Source organism: Oratosquilla oratoria, chromosome 39 (assembly GCF_046742065.1).
Source record: "Oratosquilla oratoria isolate Oo_2021 chromosome 39, ASM4674206v1, whole genome shotgun sequence".
Lineage (NCBI taxonomy): Eukaryota > Metazoa > Arthropoda > Malacostraca > Stomatopoda > Squillidae > Oratosquilla > Oratosquilla oratoria.
The window spans coordinates 22752548-22768772 of NC_134815.1; the positions used below are offsets into that span (position 1 = coordinate 22752548).

The 16225-nt window shown below is 40.1% G+C and overlaps 3 protein-coding genes across 3 annotated transcripts; all 3 read right to left on the reverse strand.

Moving 5' to 3' along the window:
* Positions 1 to 434: 434 nt before the first annotated feature.
* LOC143020182 (uncharacterized) lies at positions 435 to 2382 on the reverse strand. The gene is made up of 2 exons (XM_076176345.1): positions 539 to 2382; positions 435 to 444 (listed from the first exon to the last, which is right to left on the reverse strand). The coding sequence occupies exons 1-2, from the start codon at positions 2380 to 2382 to the stop codon at positions 435 to 437; spliced, it is 1854 nt and encodes a 617-aa protein (XP_076032460.1).
* Positions 2383 to 2787: 405 nt separating this feature from the next.
* Positions 2788 to 4374, reverse strand: LOC143020183 (uncharacterized). The gene is made up of 2 exons (XM_076176346.1): positions 4123 to 4374; positions 2788 to 3963 (listed from the first exon to the last, which is right to left on the reverse strand). The coding sequence occupies exons 1-2, from the start codon at positions 4372 to 4374 to the stop codon at positions 2788 to 2790; spliced, it is 1428 nt and encodes a 475-aa protein (XP_076032461.1).
* Positions 4375 to 10459: 6085 nt separating this feature from the next.
* On the reverse strand, positions 10460 to 13666 carry LOC143020185 (uncharacterized). The gene has a single exon (XM_076176347.1). The coding sequence runs from the start codon at positions 13664 to 13666 to the stop codon at positions 10460 to 10462; it is 3207 nt and encodes a 1068-aa protein (XP_076032462.1).
* Between the last annotated feature and the right edge of the window lie 2559 nt (positions 13667 to 16225).

A 16225-nucleotide genomic window follows, 5' to 3' on the forward strand; every position in this document is an offset into this window, starting at 1 on the left:
TAGAAAGGTCAGAGGGTTGTGGTCGCTGTATATTTTGAGAGGTTTTATGCTAGGTTGAAGGTAGCACTCAAACTTCTTGATAGCAGCCACTATAGCCAGTAGCTCCTTCTCTACAGTAGAATAGTTGAGTTGATGGACGCCTAGTTTTGCAGAGAAGTAGGCCACTGGGTGAAGAGTGTCTGTGTTCTCCTGGAGAAGTACAGCTCCAATAGCGACATCACTAGCATCGGTGTGGAGAACGAAGGGTTTAGTGAAGTCTGGTGACCGTAGAACTGGATCCCTTGTAAGCATCGCCTTAAGATGTTCGAACGCGGCTTGACAATTTTGTGTCCACTTGTATGGAACAGAACCGCTGGTCAGCTTGGTGAGAGGAAGTGCAGCTTCGGCGAAGTTCGGGCAGAATCTCCGATAGTACTCTGACATGCCCAAAAACCTCATGAGCGCCTTCCGGGTAGCGGGAACAGGGTACTCCATGACAGCAGAGATGTTAGCAGTCTTGGGTCGAACGATGCCTTGCCCAACTTCATGTCCAAGATACGTCACTGTAGCCTTTCCAAAGCTGGTCTTGGAGAGTTTGACAGTCAGGTTGGCTTGGCATAATCTGGATAGCACAGCATCTACCTGTTGGAGGTGTTGTTGCCAGTCATGAGAAAAAATCAAGATGTCATCTAAATACACCCCCACACCCTTTAAGTCTTGCAATAGGTAGTTCATTGCCCTCTGAAAGGTGGCCGGACTATTCCTCATTCCGAAGGGCATGACATTATAATGATAGAGGCCAAATGGTGTTGTAAAAGCAGAGATCAATTTAGCCTCTTCTGTTAAAGGTATCTGATAGTAACCTTTCATTAGATCTATTTTAGTAATGTACTGGGCCGTTCCCACCTCGTCAATTAGGTCGTCAACGCGGGGTAATGGATATGCGTCAGGAACAGTTATAGAGTTGACTCTCCTATAGTCCGTACACAGGCGAAGTTGACCTCCCTCCTTCGGCACCAGCAGGCACGGCGAAGCCCAGGGGGATTGACTCGGGCTGGCCAATCCGTGGTCGAGCAGGAAGTTGACCTCACTCCTCATCTGCTCTCGCTTCTGGGGGTGGATTCTATAAGGATTGTGCCTAATAGGAGAAGATCCAGGTACAAGCTTCACGTCATGAGTGGCAATGTTGCAGATGCCGGACACATCTTTGAAGAGAGAGTCATATTTGTGAATGATTTCAGTTACATCATTGGCATGTTCATTCGTGAGATGACTAAGGTAGGGAACTAGGTTACCAAGTATATGCGAATTATCGGTAGGATGGGAGTCAATGTTCGGTAAAATCTTGTCAAAATTAATGTACATGGCATTATTAGGTGTATGAGACATAACATTAGGTACAGTATTCACCGCTAACACTTGTTTCTCATAGTCTAGTAGTGGGCTAGTGGTCATATATGGTTTAATTAGGTTCACATGAATATGTTGGGTAGCCTTGTGACGGTCGGGTGTTGAAATTACATAGTTAGAATCTGATAGTTTCTTAGAAATTTTGTATGGTCCATGATATTTAGCGCTAAGAGGTGAACCAGAGATAGGGATGTATGCCAGGACTAAGTCCCCCTCTTTGAACTCTCTGACCAAGGCTTTTGAGTCAAAGTTAGTCTTCATTACAGACTGGGCATGAGCTAGGTTAGTTTTGGCAAAAGAACGAACTTTATCCAAGTTAGATTTAAGAGAGGTAATGTAATTGTTTACCGTGACTAACTTTGTAGAAGGTAAGGAGATCAAATGATCTTTGATGACCTTGAGGGGTCCTCTTACCTTGCGTCCAAAGAGCAACTCAAAAGGTGAGACCCCTAGGGATTCTGATGGTGTTTCCCTTATGGCAAATAGAAGAAATTGCAGGCCCTCATCCCAACCGCTGTCTTCCTCACAGCAGAACTTCCTAATCATAGATTTCATAGTCTGATGAAAACGTTCCAAGGCCCCCTGCGACTGAGGATGGTAAGCTGTTGATAGAGTTTGTTTAATACCGAGCAGCTTTAGAACTTCTGCAAATAGAACACTGGTAAAATTGCTACCTCTGTCTGATTGGATTTCTTCTGGGATTCCAAAGGTCGTGAACAAGTTAGTGAGTGTATTAGCAACAGTTTTAGCAGAGATATTCTTAAGAGGAAAAGCATCAGGGTATCTTGTAGTTGGGCAAAGTGTGGTGAGAATGTATTGGTTGCCTTTCTTTGTCTTTGGGAGAGGTCCAACAATGTCTATAATTAATTTAATGAAAGGCTCAAAAGGTACTTTAATAGGCTGCAATGGATATGGTGGTATAGTTTCATTAGGTTTCCCAACAATCTGGCATGGGTGGCAATTCTTAACAAATTCAGCTACATCTTTTTTCATGCCAGGCCAATAAAACTCATTCAGAAGGCGAAGATATGTCTTCCTTATTCCTAAATGACCTGAGAGACCTTGGTGAGCTACTTCCATTATAGGAGTTCTCAAGCTGGTGGGTAATACAATTTGGTGACATTCTGCCCAGGTGTCATCATCTGATAATTGCGGTGGTCTGTAAAGTCTCATGAGGATGTTATCATGATAATAGAATGATGGAGGATGTAGAATATCTTCCTTGGGAACTACTTTAGAGTGTAAGGGAGTTAGAGTAGTGTCATTCTGTTGTGCTTCTAATAAACTCTGTTCAGTGAATATTTGTGGAATAGCACTTGGAGGAGGAAGGGGTGAATGTGTAGGTGTGTCTTTTAATTTTTGGGATTGGGTTACCGCACAACTAGGGAACAAATTTGGCTATTCTCGCTCTAACTCATCAGTAGGGTTATGCGTTAAGGGAGTGTCACTCAAAATGATAGGAGCAGGAGTTTGTACAAGTCCACCAGCTATGTCATTACCAAGAAGTAAACTACAGTCTGGGATAGGAAGGGAAGGTTGTTCGCTCACCGCCACCGTTACAGGTCCCTGAACAATGCCGCAGCTGAGATGCACCCGAGCTAGTCTCAAAGGAAATTGGCTGTTAAAGTCATGGAGGTACACACTTTCGCCGGTATAATTGCTGTCTATGCCAGGAACAGATGACTTTAGTATAACCGTCTGGGCAGCAGCTGTATCTCTCACGATACGAATGGGGTGCACCTCGCCACCATCCTCCAGAGACACGGCACCAAGTGAACGGAAAGGCTGAAAGATATCGGCAGTTTTACTGGTTGGCACAGACAGAATTGCAGCTACAGTTTTGCTGGGAGCAGTAGTTTGTGACACTTTACATTTAGGGTCTGGGCATTGTTTTATGTGGTGTCCACGTCTTTTACAAAATGAGCAGGTTAGATTTGTTTTTAAGTTACTCTGATCTACCAGCTCACCATCCTTAAACCCACTATTAGACTTTACATTATGCTGGAGCACTCTCCTCTCCCTGGTGGGCGAACGATGGACCAGGGAAAACACATCAGCCAACTGTGCGGCCTTAATCAGGTCATTTTCTCCCCTATCGATGAGGTGCATTTTGATAGAGTAGGGAATCTTTCTTATAAATTCCTCTAATGCTATAACATTAACAAGTTCATCAAAAGTATTAACACTGGCTGACTTTAACCACCTCTTAAGACCCCTTAATTTCTCAGAGGCAAATTCATGGTAAGTTTGATACTTAAGTTTATTAAGTGACCTAAATGCTTGTCTGTATCCTTCTGTACTGATTGAGTACGAAGCTAGAATTGCTACTTTAACCTCGTCATAATTAGTGTTATCGTCCACATTATTACATACTTTAAGTGCTTTATCAGACAGCTTAGGTTTAATAAGCCAAACCCAGTCAGGTTTAGGAATTTCAAAGTGTAGAGCTGTGGATTCAAATTCCCTAAAGAAAGACTCAGGATCTCTATCAGGAAATGTAGGTATAAGCTTGACATACTTCAGCAAATCAGTCTTAGTTTTAGGAGAGTTGGCATTGTTTTGAATGTCTAATTGCTTAAGTTGAAGTTCATGAGCCCTTTCCTTTTCTCTTTCTTCTCTCTCCTTTTCTCTTTCCTTTTCTCTTTCTTCTCTCTCCTTTTCTCTTTCTTCTCTCTCCTTTTCTCTTTCTTCTCTGTCATAGTCTATTTGCATTTGTTGAGACATTAGCTTCACTTTCTCTAGTTCAAGTAATAGATTAGGATCTGAAGTCTGTAACGAACGTGAAGCTTCGAGGACATCTTTATCCCCTAAGTGAGCTAGAATTAGAGCACGTAGCTCATCTTTCCTTAAGTCAGGTTTGAAAGAGATATTGAAGGTCTTTGCTATATACTTTAAATCGTCCTTACAAATATTAGTCTCTTTGAATTCTTGGATCTCTGGGTTACCCACAAACTCAGTCGCTTTGAAATCACTCTTCTTAGCCATGGTTTAAATTTAAAAGATTCCGTACTCTATATATATATATATATATATAAGTGAAACCTGCTTAGAGCCTGGCAAGTTAACTCGAGAATAAGCTAAAGGCCTTACAGGTATCATGAAGTTTATCACCTGGCATAAACTTAAGTGGCAAGACCGAATTAGGTTCTTGCAAGGTACGTTCTACTCGTAACAAGCCAAAAGGAAACAGGGGGACAGCAGCCCACACTACTGTAAAACAAGGGCCCTATTCATAGGTATACTCTGTAGTTTAAGTAAAAAGTAGAGTATTTGGGTTGGTCAAGTTACAGCGACGTAATCGTGCATAAAGTAAATTCACATAAGTTATAGTAAGCAAGGAAAAGGAGTCACAATTGCAAGCTGTATGTGGGAGAACACCACTTCTGTCGGTAAGAACAATACATAGAACAACCTACTGTACTAACTACCCCTATTTGGCCATTTATAGAGAATTTAAAGCAGGTACAAGCAGGATTCACAATAAATGCACACAAGGTATAGAGACGTTGCGGAGAGAAGTCAAGTTCCAGGTGAAAATATTTTTCAATTTCAAGTTAAATACAATTATTAAACTATTAGAGAGAATCAGAGTGATTACGATGACTTATTACGATCAACGAGTCAGATCCCGGACGGGCCCCCACAAATGTTACGTACGTCAAGGTTAGTCTAAGGGGGGAACATACATAACATTTCGAAGTGAATGAATTTAAAGCATACAATAACATTTAACAATATTTATTACCAACTGACATTCCCAACAAATACAATTAAACTTAACATTAAATTAGACTTATCTTAAATTAACTTAACACTATTCAACTTGACCACTAGGAACTTGAACAAATTAAGAACTTGAGTACACAGAGAACTTGGTTCCTTCCGCAACGCCCTACGTTACCAGCACCGAAGGGATGATGAGTAGTCCGATATCGTCTCTCGTCCACCAACACCAGGTTAGAAGCGAGTGTATTCAGCTTACAGCTGAGACTGACTCATGGGGCGGTGAACCCTCATTTTATAGGAGAGAGTCGAAACCTCAGGTGCTTCGAGGGTTTGAAGCCGGCTCGATGAAACATGGTGCGACGTGGCGGGGTGTGATTCAGAAGTGTCGTAGTGGTTGTTAGGTGGTAATAGGTGGTTAGTAGAGGTATACCTTACAATATATATATATATTTGTGTGTGTGTGTGTGTGTGTGTGTGTGTGTGTGTGTGTGTGTGTGTGTGTGTGTGTGTGTGTGTGTGTGTGTGTGTGTGTGTGTGTGTGTGTGTGTGTGTGTGTGTTCACTTGGTCTTTGGATTACGTGTTGGACTCGTGATCGACAGGTATTTCCCTCCTGGAAGAGAGCTCAGAGCTCGTAGGTCCGATCTATGGGTAATGCTATGACCTTGCACACACACACACACCCAACTCCCCGCCCACGAGAGTCAGAGTAACGACCCGAGGCACAGCGATACCGAAATAATTTCGGCCCTGGGCAGGATTCGAACTGGGTGCTGGGAGCATTTCTGCTTCCCAGTTCAGCGCTCTACCAACTATGCCACCGAGTGTGTGTGTGTGTGTGTGTGTGTATGTGTGCGTGTGTGTGTGTGTGTGTGTGTGTGTGTGTGTGTGTGTGTGTGTGTGTGTGTGTGTGTGTGTGTGTGTGTGTGTGTGTGTGTGTGTGTGTGTGTCTGTATGTATATTTGTATGCATGTATGTATGTATGTATGTATGCATGTATGTATGTATGTATGTATGTATGTATGTATGTATGTATGTATGTATGTATGTATGTATGTATGCATGTGTGTATGTATGTATGTATGTATGTATGTATGTATGTATGTATGTATGTATGTATGTATGTATGTATGTATGTATGTATGTATGTATGTATGTAATAATAATAATAATAATAATAATAATGATAGGTTTATTGAGATAGCAGTGATACACTGACAATAATACAATTGGGCACTTTTATGAGTAATATAGTAATTATTAGAGTGATATGCTTAGTCTAAAATTTATGTATGTATGTATGTATGTATGTATGTATGTATCCGTGTGTATATAGACTGTATGTACATATGCACGTATGTATGTATGTATGTATGTATGTATGTATGTATGTATGTATGTATGTATGTATGTATGTATGTATGTATGTATGTATGTATGTATGTATGTATGTATGTATGTATGTATGTATGCATGTATGCATGTATGCATGTATGTATGTATGTATGTATGTATGTATGTATGTATGTATGTATGTATGTATGTATGTATGTATGTATGTATGTATGTATGTATGTATGTATGTATGTATGTATGTATGTATGTATGTATGTATATATGTATGTATGTATATATGTATGTATGTATATATGTATGTAAGTATGTGCGAATGTATGCATGCATGATGCCTCTGTTGAAACTGTCTATATCATTTTTCCACTCTACCTATAACGTTCAGTTGCTCTTCCTGTTATCCTATTTACACCATATATGTTCCCTGACAATCCATCTCATCTTGAAGCTCTGTCATGTGATTGTAGGCCTCTGAACTCTAGTCCTTCCTGTTCATTGCCTTTTGGTTTTCCTGGAGTCTAGTTGCTCACTTCTTCATCGTCTCTTCCACGTGCGACCGCTATCAGGAGGATAGGGAAAGCAAATAATATATACAAGATGCAGGGTAACTCAAAGAGGCGCACTCGGTAACTGATGCAGTTGGATCCCCTCAGTGTGGATGGTCTAATGTCGAATATACGGCGTAATGGTGCAGGTTTCCGTAGGTTGAACTAATAGCCAACATATGGACTCTTGATTACTTTAGGTCTAATAGTTTAAACATAATGTGGAACGGCAGTAGCAAGGTGTTGATGATAATCCAGGTTCCCTCTTTTGTAAAAGATTTCTAATAGCTTCTTGAAGTTACTATGTTGTTACTATAATATTGTCTGTTATATTATCCCTTTTTAGTTCAGACTAATAATTGCATTGATGGTGCAGTTTAAATGTTCTATGATACAACGGGAGAGGCAGATGCCAATGAGGTTGCATGCCGTGTGTATAATGTATAAAGAATTGCAGAGCACACATTACCCATTATTACTATGATATGCAGCAATGATTTCAAATGTACTCTCCGAATCACCTGACAAGCTGTTCATTATCAATTAGCAGGAATGGTGACTATTGTGATAGATTAAACATTGATATCATTATCATTGCTAGTAAGTTAGCAGTCATTCTTTATTGTCTTAATGCATTAATCATCATGCCGGAACACCCTACCATGAATGTTCTATTGAAATACTAGAATTTTATGAATCGGGGGTTACGTTATGAAAAAAAATCCTAGCAGCTGTCTTTTAGTGCTGTCAAAGACCTTTTTAGAATAGTCGTTGTTAGTTTTCCACTAGCGTAAATACTAGAGTGCTACGATAAAAAAATAGGAATAGGCCTCCTGACGTAAAACAATTTTCTTGCAGCTATCAAAACATTTCTACCTTCCACGTTCGCGCATTTAGCTGCATTTACAGACATTCTATAAACCCTCTTGGCAAAATCAATGGAAGCAGCTTTAACAACAATATCAAGGAAAGGGAAACTATCATTACTATTTTACTCCACAGTAAACTTTAATCAGACAAGTACTGCAATCTACAGTGTAGATTGCAATAATTGTCTGAATCTTCTCGAGGTATTACTGTGGAGGTTCTACGGTGCAATGGGTAAAGAGGATTCTGTTTTTCTACACAACGAGAAATGACCTTTATATGTACTATAGGCACATACATTGGCGATATAGCATGTAGCCCCAAGTAGTAATTTATATATCCATTTGCATTAAGATACAATTAAACAACACCACTAATGTTACCATCAGCCTGAACTGAATAAAGATAATGATGATGATTTAGTTTAAGGTCGCGAAACTTTCACCCGTCACGAGGCTGGTACGGTAAACATTACAGAGAACTTTCTAGCGTGCAATTCTAATGAAGTATGCCATTGGTTCTGCTTGCTGGTGGTAGGGTTCAAACTGCTATCCTCACGCCCTCAGTCGGAAGTAACGACACCCTAAGCCGCTCGGCCAGTGAGATTCCTAGACATAGATCATATGGTAAATAATATTAGAATACTTTCATAATGGATTTACACGAAGAAAATAGAAATGTTGGAAACATTTCACAATTGAAAGAATGTTGATCATATCCAAATTAGCATTCACCTTGTCATAATATATTTCAATAATAATATTAGACAATGACAAACCAATGCTATACATATTGAAGTTCAGCCAAGCTAAGAACACTTATACCTCTGGCACAATCTGCCGTTGACATTAAACCACCCGCATTTAGAAAATTCGAATGTATCAGATACCAAGGCCATGGACATCTGCCGTATACAGACTAACATATAGAAACATATTTGCATATATATATATATATATATATATATATATATATATATATATATATATATATATATATATTTAAAGGAGAGGACAGTAGACAAGGTGCAGGGATGACCCGTCATCCAGGAGGTGCTCAGATAAAAGGGAGGGTGGAGGGGTGTGGAGTGTATTCAGGGATGGAATGGGTGGAAATGATTTTATGCCTTTCCCTTTTTGGCTACCTCCCTTGTAAGGGGGAAAAAGCCTTGGTATATGTATGTATGTATGTATATATATATGTATATATATGTATGTATATATATATATATATATATATACCATATATGTATGTATGTATGCATATATACATGTATGTATATATTTATACATATATATATATATATATATATATATATATATATATATATACGGTATATGTATGTATGTATGTATATATACATGCATATATACATATATACATATATGTATATATATATATATGTATATGTTAGTATATTTTGGCAGTAAATTTTCTTGTAGACATGTCTTGTTAAAGACCAATGCTAATTCAGTTTCAACTATCTTCTTAGTTGTTTTTTCCATTCTTCTTATATGTTTCTTATAGTCCAGGGGTAGATTAAACACAAGTCTACCGAGATCCATGGTATATTGACACTAATTATATAAATACAATCGCAAGCTTTCGGTTGTTACATACAACCATCTTCAGGCAGATAAAATGACAGGAAAAGGTCCATGTCAATTATGCTAAGGAGTTACAAAATGACAAGGCTTTATGGTTCCAGTGAGGTGGAATTAGGAGAGGTTCAGGTCAATCATAATGACTGCGGGGGTGGAAAGCTGGACGGTGAGGTGGAATTGGGAGAGGTTCGAGTCAGATTATAATGACTGGGGGGGGGAACTGGACAAGATGTCCGTTGATGTTATATGTCATATTGTCGAGGGAAATTTTGTCCTGGTGTGCCGGATTCTTTGTTTAAGAGTAAGGTGCCTAATGTGTTTGTTTGTATGTTGATGATTGGTGTGTGTTGTGAAATGTAGACTTTCTCCAGGATGTGTAGTTTTTTGTGATTGTTACAGTGTTTGAGTATTTTGGTATTGTTAACTAGGTCTTGTCTTGTTGGATTTCTGTTGTGATATTGAGTCATATGTTTCCGTATGCTACCATCGCGGGCATGCATTGTGAGCCTTCGGCTAAGTGAAGTAGTGGTAACACCAATATAATTCATGTTAGGCAGAAGTTTGCAACCTTCTTCGGAGCAGGAGTATTGGTAAACCACATTCGCTTGCTTTAGGGTGTTGTTATCTTTTGTCTGGTTATTCTTCATGAACAGGCTAGAGACGGTTGTGTTTTTGTAGTATACAATTATGGCTAATTTTTCTTGTGGGTTGATACATGTGACATTCCTTGTGATGATTTCTTTTAAGACCCGTTCGTCAGTTTTATATGCGGGTGTCATTTGATTCTTAAAGAAAATTTTGTGTATAGTCTGTGTGGGTTTTTGTTCCTGTTGAGTTTGGGTACGTGTCAGAAAGAGGTTGATTTCTTTGTCTATGATAGTGTTTGAGTAATTGTAGTAGATGAGTATCTGTTTCAGTCCCACGGTATCTGTTTCAGTCCCACGGGTGAAATAAAAGTTAACTTATTTTAAAGGGTTTTATTCAACATGTTCAACACCTGTACAAAGTTTTTGCTTCTTTTTCGGCGGCGTAGAAGAAGAACCGTTGTCCTCAGACCTACTATCTCCACCGTCACTTTGTCGCTTGATCGTCTCCTTGATCTCTTCAATACTTTCTTTCAACGTTTTGTTTTCTTCAATACTTTTCTTTAACGTTTCATCGTTTTCTTCAATACAATTCTTGATACACATAAACAACTCTTCCATCTTTTTTGAGGGTGAGGTTTCGGTTTCATCTCCATCCCCGTTACCACTTAACGTCGTATCCTCATCTTCCTCTTCAACTTCGTCACGCATAACCCAGTCTAGCATAATCATTTTGATGGACTCTTCTTCCGTGATACTATGAAGGTCTTTTGGCACGTCTTTTGTTTCGTATTTAACCTCTTCCTCGACGAAAAGAGTTTTATTTGAGACAACGTTCTCTGATGGCTTCTCCTCAACAGTGTCAGGCTCGTCTTCAAACAATTCCTTATATACTCTGTTGTGGGCAGGCCTCCTTTCTACCCCTCCGTTTACTTTACGCCAACCCGTATAATATATCAACGAATCCCAACTTGTCACTCGTGAACACGCGACATAAAGCTGCCCGTGAGCAAAACATTGAACGGAATCAAGTAGTAGTCCGCATCGTTCGAACGTTTGCCCTTGACTCTTGTTGATTGTCATAGCGTAGCTAAGTTTAACTGGAAACTGCTTGCGTTTGAAATGCACTGGAGTGTCTTGGGCCTCTAACGTGATTCGAGGTATAATCACTTGCTCTCCACGGTAATTGCCTCCTAGTATCTTTCCAACCAACATGTTATTCTTCAAATTTGTTATCATTATCCGTGAACCGTTACAAAGCTTAGGCGTGTAAATGTTCCGTATAATCATCAAAACGCTTCCAACTTTTACCTTTAGAGCGTGTGGGGGCAACGACGGACTCGTCATTGCGTTGTAAACTGATGTTTGAACGTCTGAGTCTTGATCGACGGGTGTGTCCACGCTATAGTAGACTTTTTCCTCTTCTTCGATCTTCTCGTGTATCATCTGGTTTACGCTATCAACATCATCGTTTGTGGGTGACACTATTGCTCTCCTTTCAAAGTAAGACGCGTTCAAATGGTTACTTTCTAAATCATCGTAAACTTTTGCTACCAACTCTTCACGTGTGTTAGCTCGTACACCAAAATCCTTATCGAAAAAGACATCACCGTCTTTACGGGTGCCGAGAGTTAACAGTTGCTTCGCAAACTTAATGTTTTTTGTATCTTCCTTCTTCAAGCGCACGTTTTCTGTGAGCTCAAGCTTGGTTAACCCGTCCCACATGTAACTTGACTTTATGCAGTGTTCGAGTTCCTCTGCTTTCCCTCCGCCTCTGATAACCGGTAGAATCTGTCGAAAATCGCCAGCACAGACAAACACTTTACCTCCCATGAACTTGTCGTTCTCGAGAATGTCCCGCAAGGTGATATCAAGTGCTGTCAACGTGTTTTTGTTAGCCATTACAACTTCGTCCCAGACTATTAAGTGAGTTTCTTGTAATAACTTTGCCAGTTCTGTATTCTTCTTGACACTACAGGCTCTGACTTCATCATATTCCATCAATGGAATCTTAAACATGTTATGAGCCGTTCTTCCTCCCGAGAGAACTGTAGCCGCAATTCCTGACGAAGCAATAGCTAAAGCGATTTTACCTTCAGAGCGTACAGTGTCTAACAGAAAGTTCAAGACAAACGATTTGCCAGTACCTCCAGCAGCGCTAACAAATATCCCGTTGTTACTATACTTTTCTCCGTCTTTTACTCGTTTCATCACAGTTTCATAGACGTTCCGTTGTTTGTTGTTTAGAAGCTTTTCTTTTTGGTCAACACTCTCCTTCAACTTTTGTTTGTTGTAAGCTCGCTCCCTTCTGATAACGTTTGAAGTCTTCTTTCCTCCTCTAGAGGGTGGTAAACCATATTCGGTGATCAGTCCTCCCCCGCAGTTCCAAACGTGTAACTGAATGTCGTCTAAAGCGTCCAAATAGATTTCATCGTTGTACTCAGTTAAATTAGCATTGTACAGGTAATCGCTGGAGAAGTAATCTTTGACCTCTTCCCATATACCCGACTGATCTTCTAGATCCGAGAAGACCAACATACTTGCGTATGTCTCTCGAAGTTGTTTTCTGTCGTTAGTGTGGTTGATGATGTCTAAAATTGTTTCTTTCCACGTTTCTTCATCACTCAACAGCCCTAAGGCTTTAACAGCTTCTCTATTCGACTCGTACATGACTCCGTTGATCGTGCGAAGGTCTTCGAACGACGTAGGGCCCGGCTTGTGGGTGAGCAGGAGCCTCAGGTAGAACAGTTCTACTGTCTTGGTGGTTACAGCACGAATGCGCCCCAAACTATAGGTACGCCCTAGAGGTTCTTCCCAAACAGCCTTTTTGGCATCGAAAACGTAATGAAAGGTTAACTGATTGTAATGTAACGTGGCTGCAAACTCATCAGTTTTACACAGTTTAAAAAATGCGGTTAAATGGGTATCTTTTTGTATCTTGGAATCGATTTCCTTTTGTGACGCGGATTCGTTATAGAACACCGAGTTTTCGCCTTCCAAATGGATATCCAATGCAAACACCGGGGGATACGACCTGTGGATCTCAAACTTAAAAAATTTCCACGTTGCTTCGTTGGCGTTGACGTACCGTGCCTCCTGATAGTTTTTAACTTCATTCACCTCACCGTCTTCAGAGGTCTTGGTGAACAGTATACGATCAGAGCCTTTGTTAACGTACTTGGTCACGTAAGCGATGGCTTTAATTGAGTTGGAACATTCAACGTTGATGTGCGCGTCATACTTCAAACACAAATAAGGGTTGTACGGAACAACCCATGAGTTGTCAATAGTTTTTACACCTTCTTTAAGTTTCATTTGAAAAGAGTTACCTCCTTCACCAACAGAACGTCTAACGTACTCCGGGTAACCGTTGTTGCCAAACAATAAGTCGCTCCTGCAAGTCTTAGGGAACCCTTTAGCACACTTCCCGGGTTTAGAATCTTTTCCTTGGCAACACATCTGAGACTCGTCGTAACCTTTGCAAGGCCCATGTATCATACAGCGTGTTACTATATCATAGAGCCTCGGCTCTGTTTCTTTGTTTGGTATCTCTGCACTTATTAGCTGTGAAACCACGTCTCCAGTTACACGCACTGCCATCCAGAGTAATATGTGAGCATGAGGCAAACCTCGTTTTTGCCATTCAACACTATAAAGAAACGCTTTGACAGGCCCAAGCGCGTTCTTTTGTGTTAGATCACTCACTAAACTATCCAGTTTTAACTTGAAACTCGACTTACAATGTCCGGGCGATCACACGGCTGTGCGCCTGGCCCGCCAACTTTCTCCACAGCATTTATAAGATCCGACCATTTAGGATTCATTGTAAAGGTAATGAAGTAATCAGGTGAACCGTAGCAGGAAACGTACGCTAGAGCATCCTGTTGGCGCTGTTTCATGTACATTGGTCCCCCCACAAAAGTTGGTGGAAGTACAATCCTTTGGCCTGTTCTGTTTTTGTCGTTAACCCTTAACAGGTCTATTCTTTCTTTACGCATTTTACTGTGGTTGTATTCTAAAAACCTTAACCGGTCTGTTTCAACTTTCACATAATTGTCAATGACAAACTGCTGAAAGAGTCTTCTTCCTCTAGTTATGTAGTTGAACGTTCCTTCTCTTTCCATGTAAAGCGATGAATAATACAACAACGGCGAAAGCCTTTTTCTGTTTTCTTTATTTTGTTCCATTTTTAAACTGTAACCTCTATCACCGTTAGGCAACAACAAAGGGTACTGGAAAATGTCGTAAAAATAGTTTCTCGAGTCCAATATTCTAGTACTGTACTTTGAGTCACGAAGAGGAGACGATATTACAACGCTTAAAGTGTCTTTCTCCGGTCCCAAGTTTACTATGGCTCCAACCTGACAGGAGGCTGTCGGTAACTGATAGACGCCCTTATGTTCCTTTGTTTTAATACCGTCAGCTGTCTGCAAACATATTGTCACGTCGGGAATTGTCTTTTCCTCTTCAACGTGCGTTTCTATCAACGTTTTTGCTGTTTTAATCTCCTTTAACATACCTTTGAGCGACTCGTTGTTGATTGTCAAGTAATCGTATAATTGCTGGATGATGTTTTCGTTTCTTGAAATCTCAGCATGTTCCCGTGCCCTCCGTTTAACCGTCTCGACACACGCCTTTTTGTCTCTATTGCACTTAAACTGAGTAAACGCGTTAGAGCGTAGCTTTATTTGCTGCTCCCGGTCATGGTAAAAGTATAAATCCAAGAAACTTTTTGAAGACTTCCAAAACGGTCTACTGTTGTTGTTACTGACAGGTCTAGTGCCTCCGCTTTCATTTTGAGCCACGTTTTCTCGCCCGGTTGATAATTCGGGCTTCAACAAACCTAGCCTGTGATAAACCTTACCCTGTATCTTGTAACATATTGATTTTTCCTTCTGTTCAGCTAACCTACCCGAAGTTACAAACGAAGTAAAAGAGAAAACGTTATTAAAGGCTGTGATGTTTTTCAAAAAGTTATTTGAGAGCGAAGAACTGCCATCGTAAAGCCCTTTAATGGTGTCACCCAGTTTAGTCAGTTTAGCCGTAGGAACTTTGCCCGTGTTGCAACACATGGTCTTACGTTCAGACTTGAATAACAGTGCTTGACACAACTTACACCTGAAGAAACCTAACATTCCAACCGAGTGAGGTGGTACTTTCGTCTTATCAGTCTCTCTCAAATGGCCGTGATAAGACAACATTAGCCTCTCTTTCATCTCTACAAACTCAGCCTTTTTACCAAGTTCCTGACGATCACTCCGAAACTGGTTTATTCTTTCAACTGCTTTCGCTTTAATGTCCGCGTCAACTGAAGAGACCGTAAAAGGTTTTCTCTGAGTTAACCTTATCTCCTCCTTTATAGCCTTCTTGGTCTTTTTATCTTTTTCCACCTCTTCTTTTGTTCTAGGAGGCTTTCTTTTAGGTTTCGCAGGCCCTGTTTCTTTTTTTGCTTTTTTTATCGTCTTCAAAGATGTTTTCAACTCTTCTAATGTGTTATCAGAGGTTAAAGTTTCAACGCCAGAAACGTTTGAACTTGAAGCTACCTCATCAACTTCCATATTTGTAGAAGCTTTAATGTCCGCGTCAACTGAAGAGACCGTAAAAGGTTTTCTCTGAGTTAACCTTATCTCCTCCTTTATAGCCTTCTTGGTCTTTTTATCTTTTTCCACCTCTTCTTTTGTTCTAGGAGGCTTTCTTTTAGGTTTCGCAGGCCCTGTTTCTTTTTTTGCTTTTTTTTATCGTCTTCAAAGATGTTTTCAACTCTTCTAATGTGTTATCAGAGGTTAAAGTTTCAACGCCAGAAACGTTTGAACTTGAAGCTACCTCATCAACTTCCATATTTGTAGAAGCTTCACCGTCTTTTTTTTCAACCTCAGCTACAACTTGTTTGTACAGGATTTGTTCACGCGCCTTCTTAATGACGTATTTGTTTGCTTTGTCTAACCTCCTTTGAGCTCGAAAAGTCCTCTCCAAGTAGTGCTTCTGGTACTCTCTGTGATCAGATTTACCTCCGTGTTTTGTAAAACTTTTGTAACCAGCAAAATAATGCTTTTGAAACCCATCTGACCTCTCTTGAGGGATTTCTCCGACGTAAACTTCCAAAGAATCCAAAACATCATCACTATACTTGTAAGTCTTATCCTCTTTTAACTTTTCATT

Bases quoted from the DNA above. Each gene is read 5' to 3' on its own strand.
- LOC143020182 (XM_076176345.1), bottom strand. From the start codon at position 2,382: ATGAAAAAAGATGTAGCTGAATTTGTTAAGAATTGCCACCCATGCCAG.
- LOC143020183 (XM_076176346.1), bottom strand. From the start codon at position 4,374: ATGGCTAAGAAGAGTGATTTCAAAGCGACTGAGTTTGTGGGTAACCCA. The intron at 3,964-4,122 runs GTGAAGCTAATG...CTTCAACTTAAG, and splicing joins TATTACTTGAACTAGAGAAA to CAATTAGACATTCAAAACAA.
- LOC143020185 (XM_076176347.1), bottom strand. From the start codon at position 13,666: ATGGCAGTGCGTGTAACTGGAGACGTGGTTTCACAGCTAATAAGTGCA.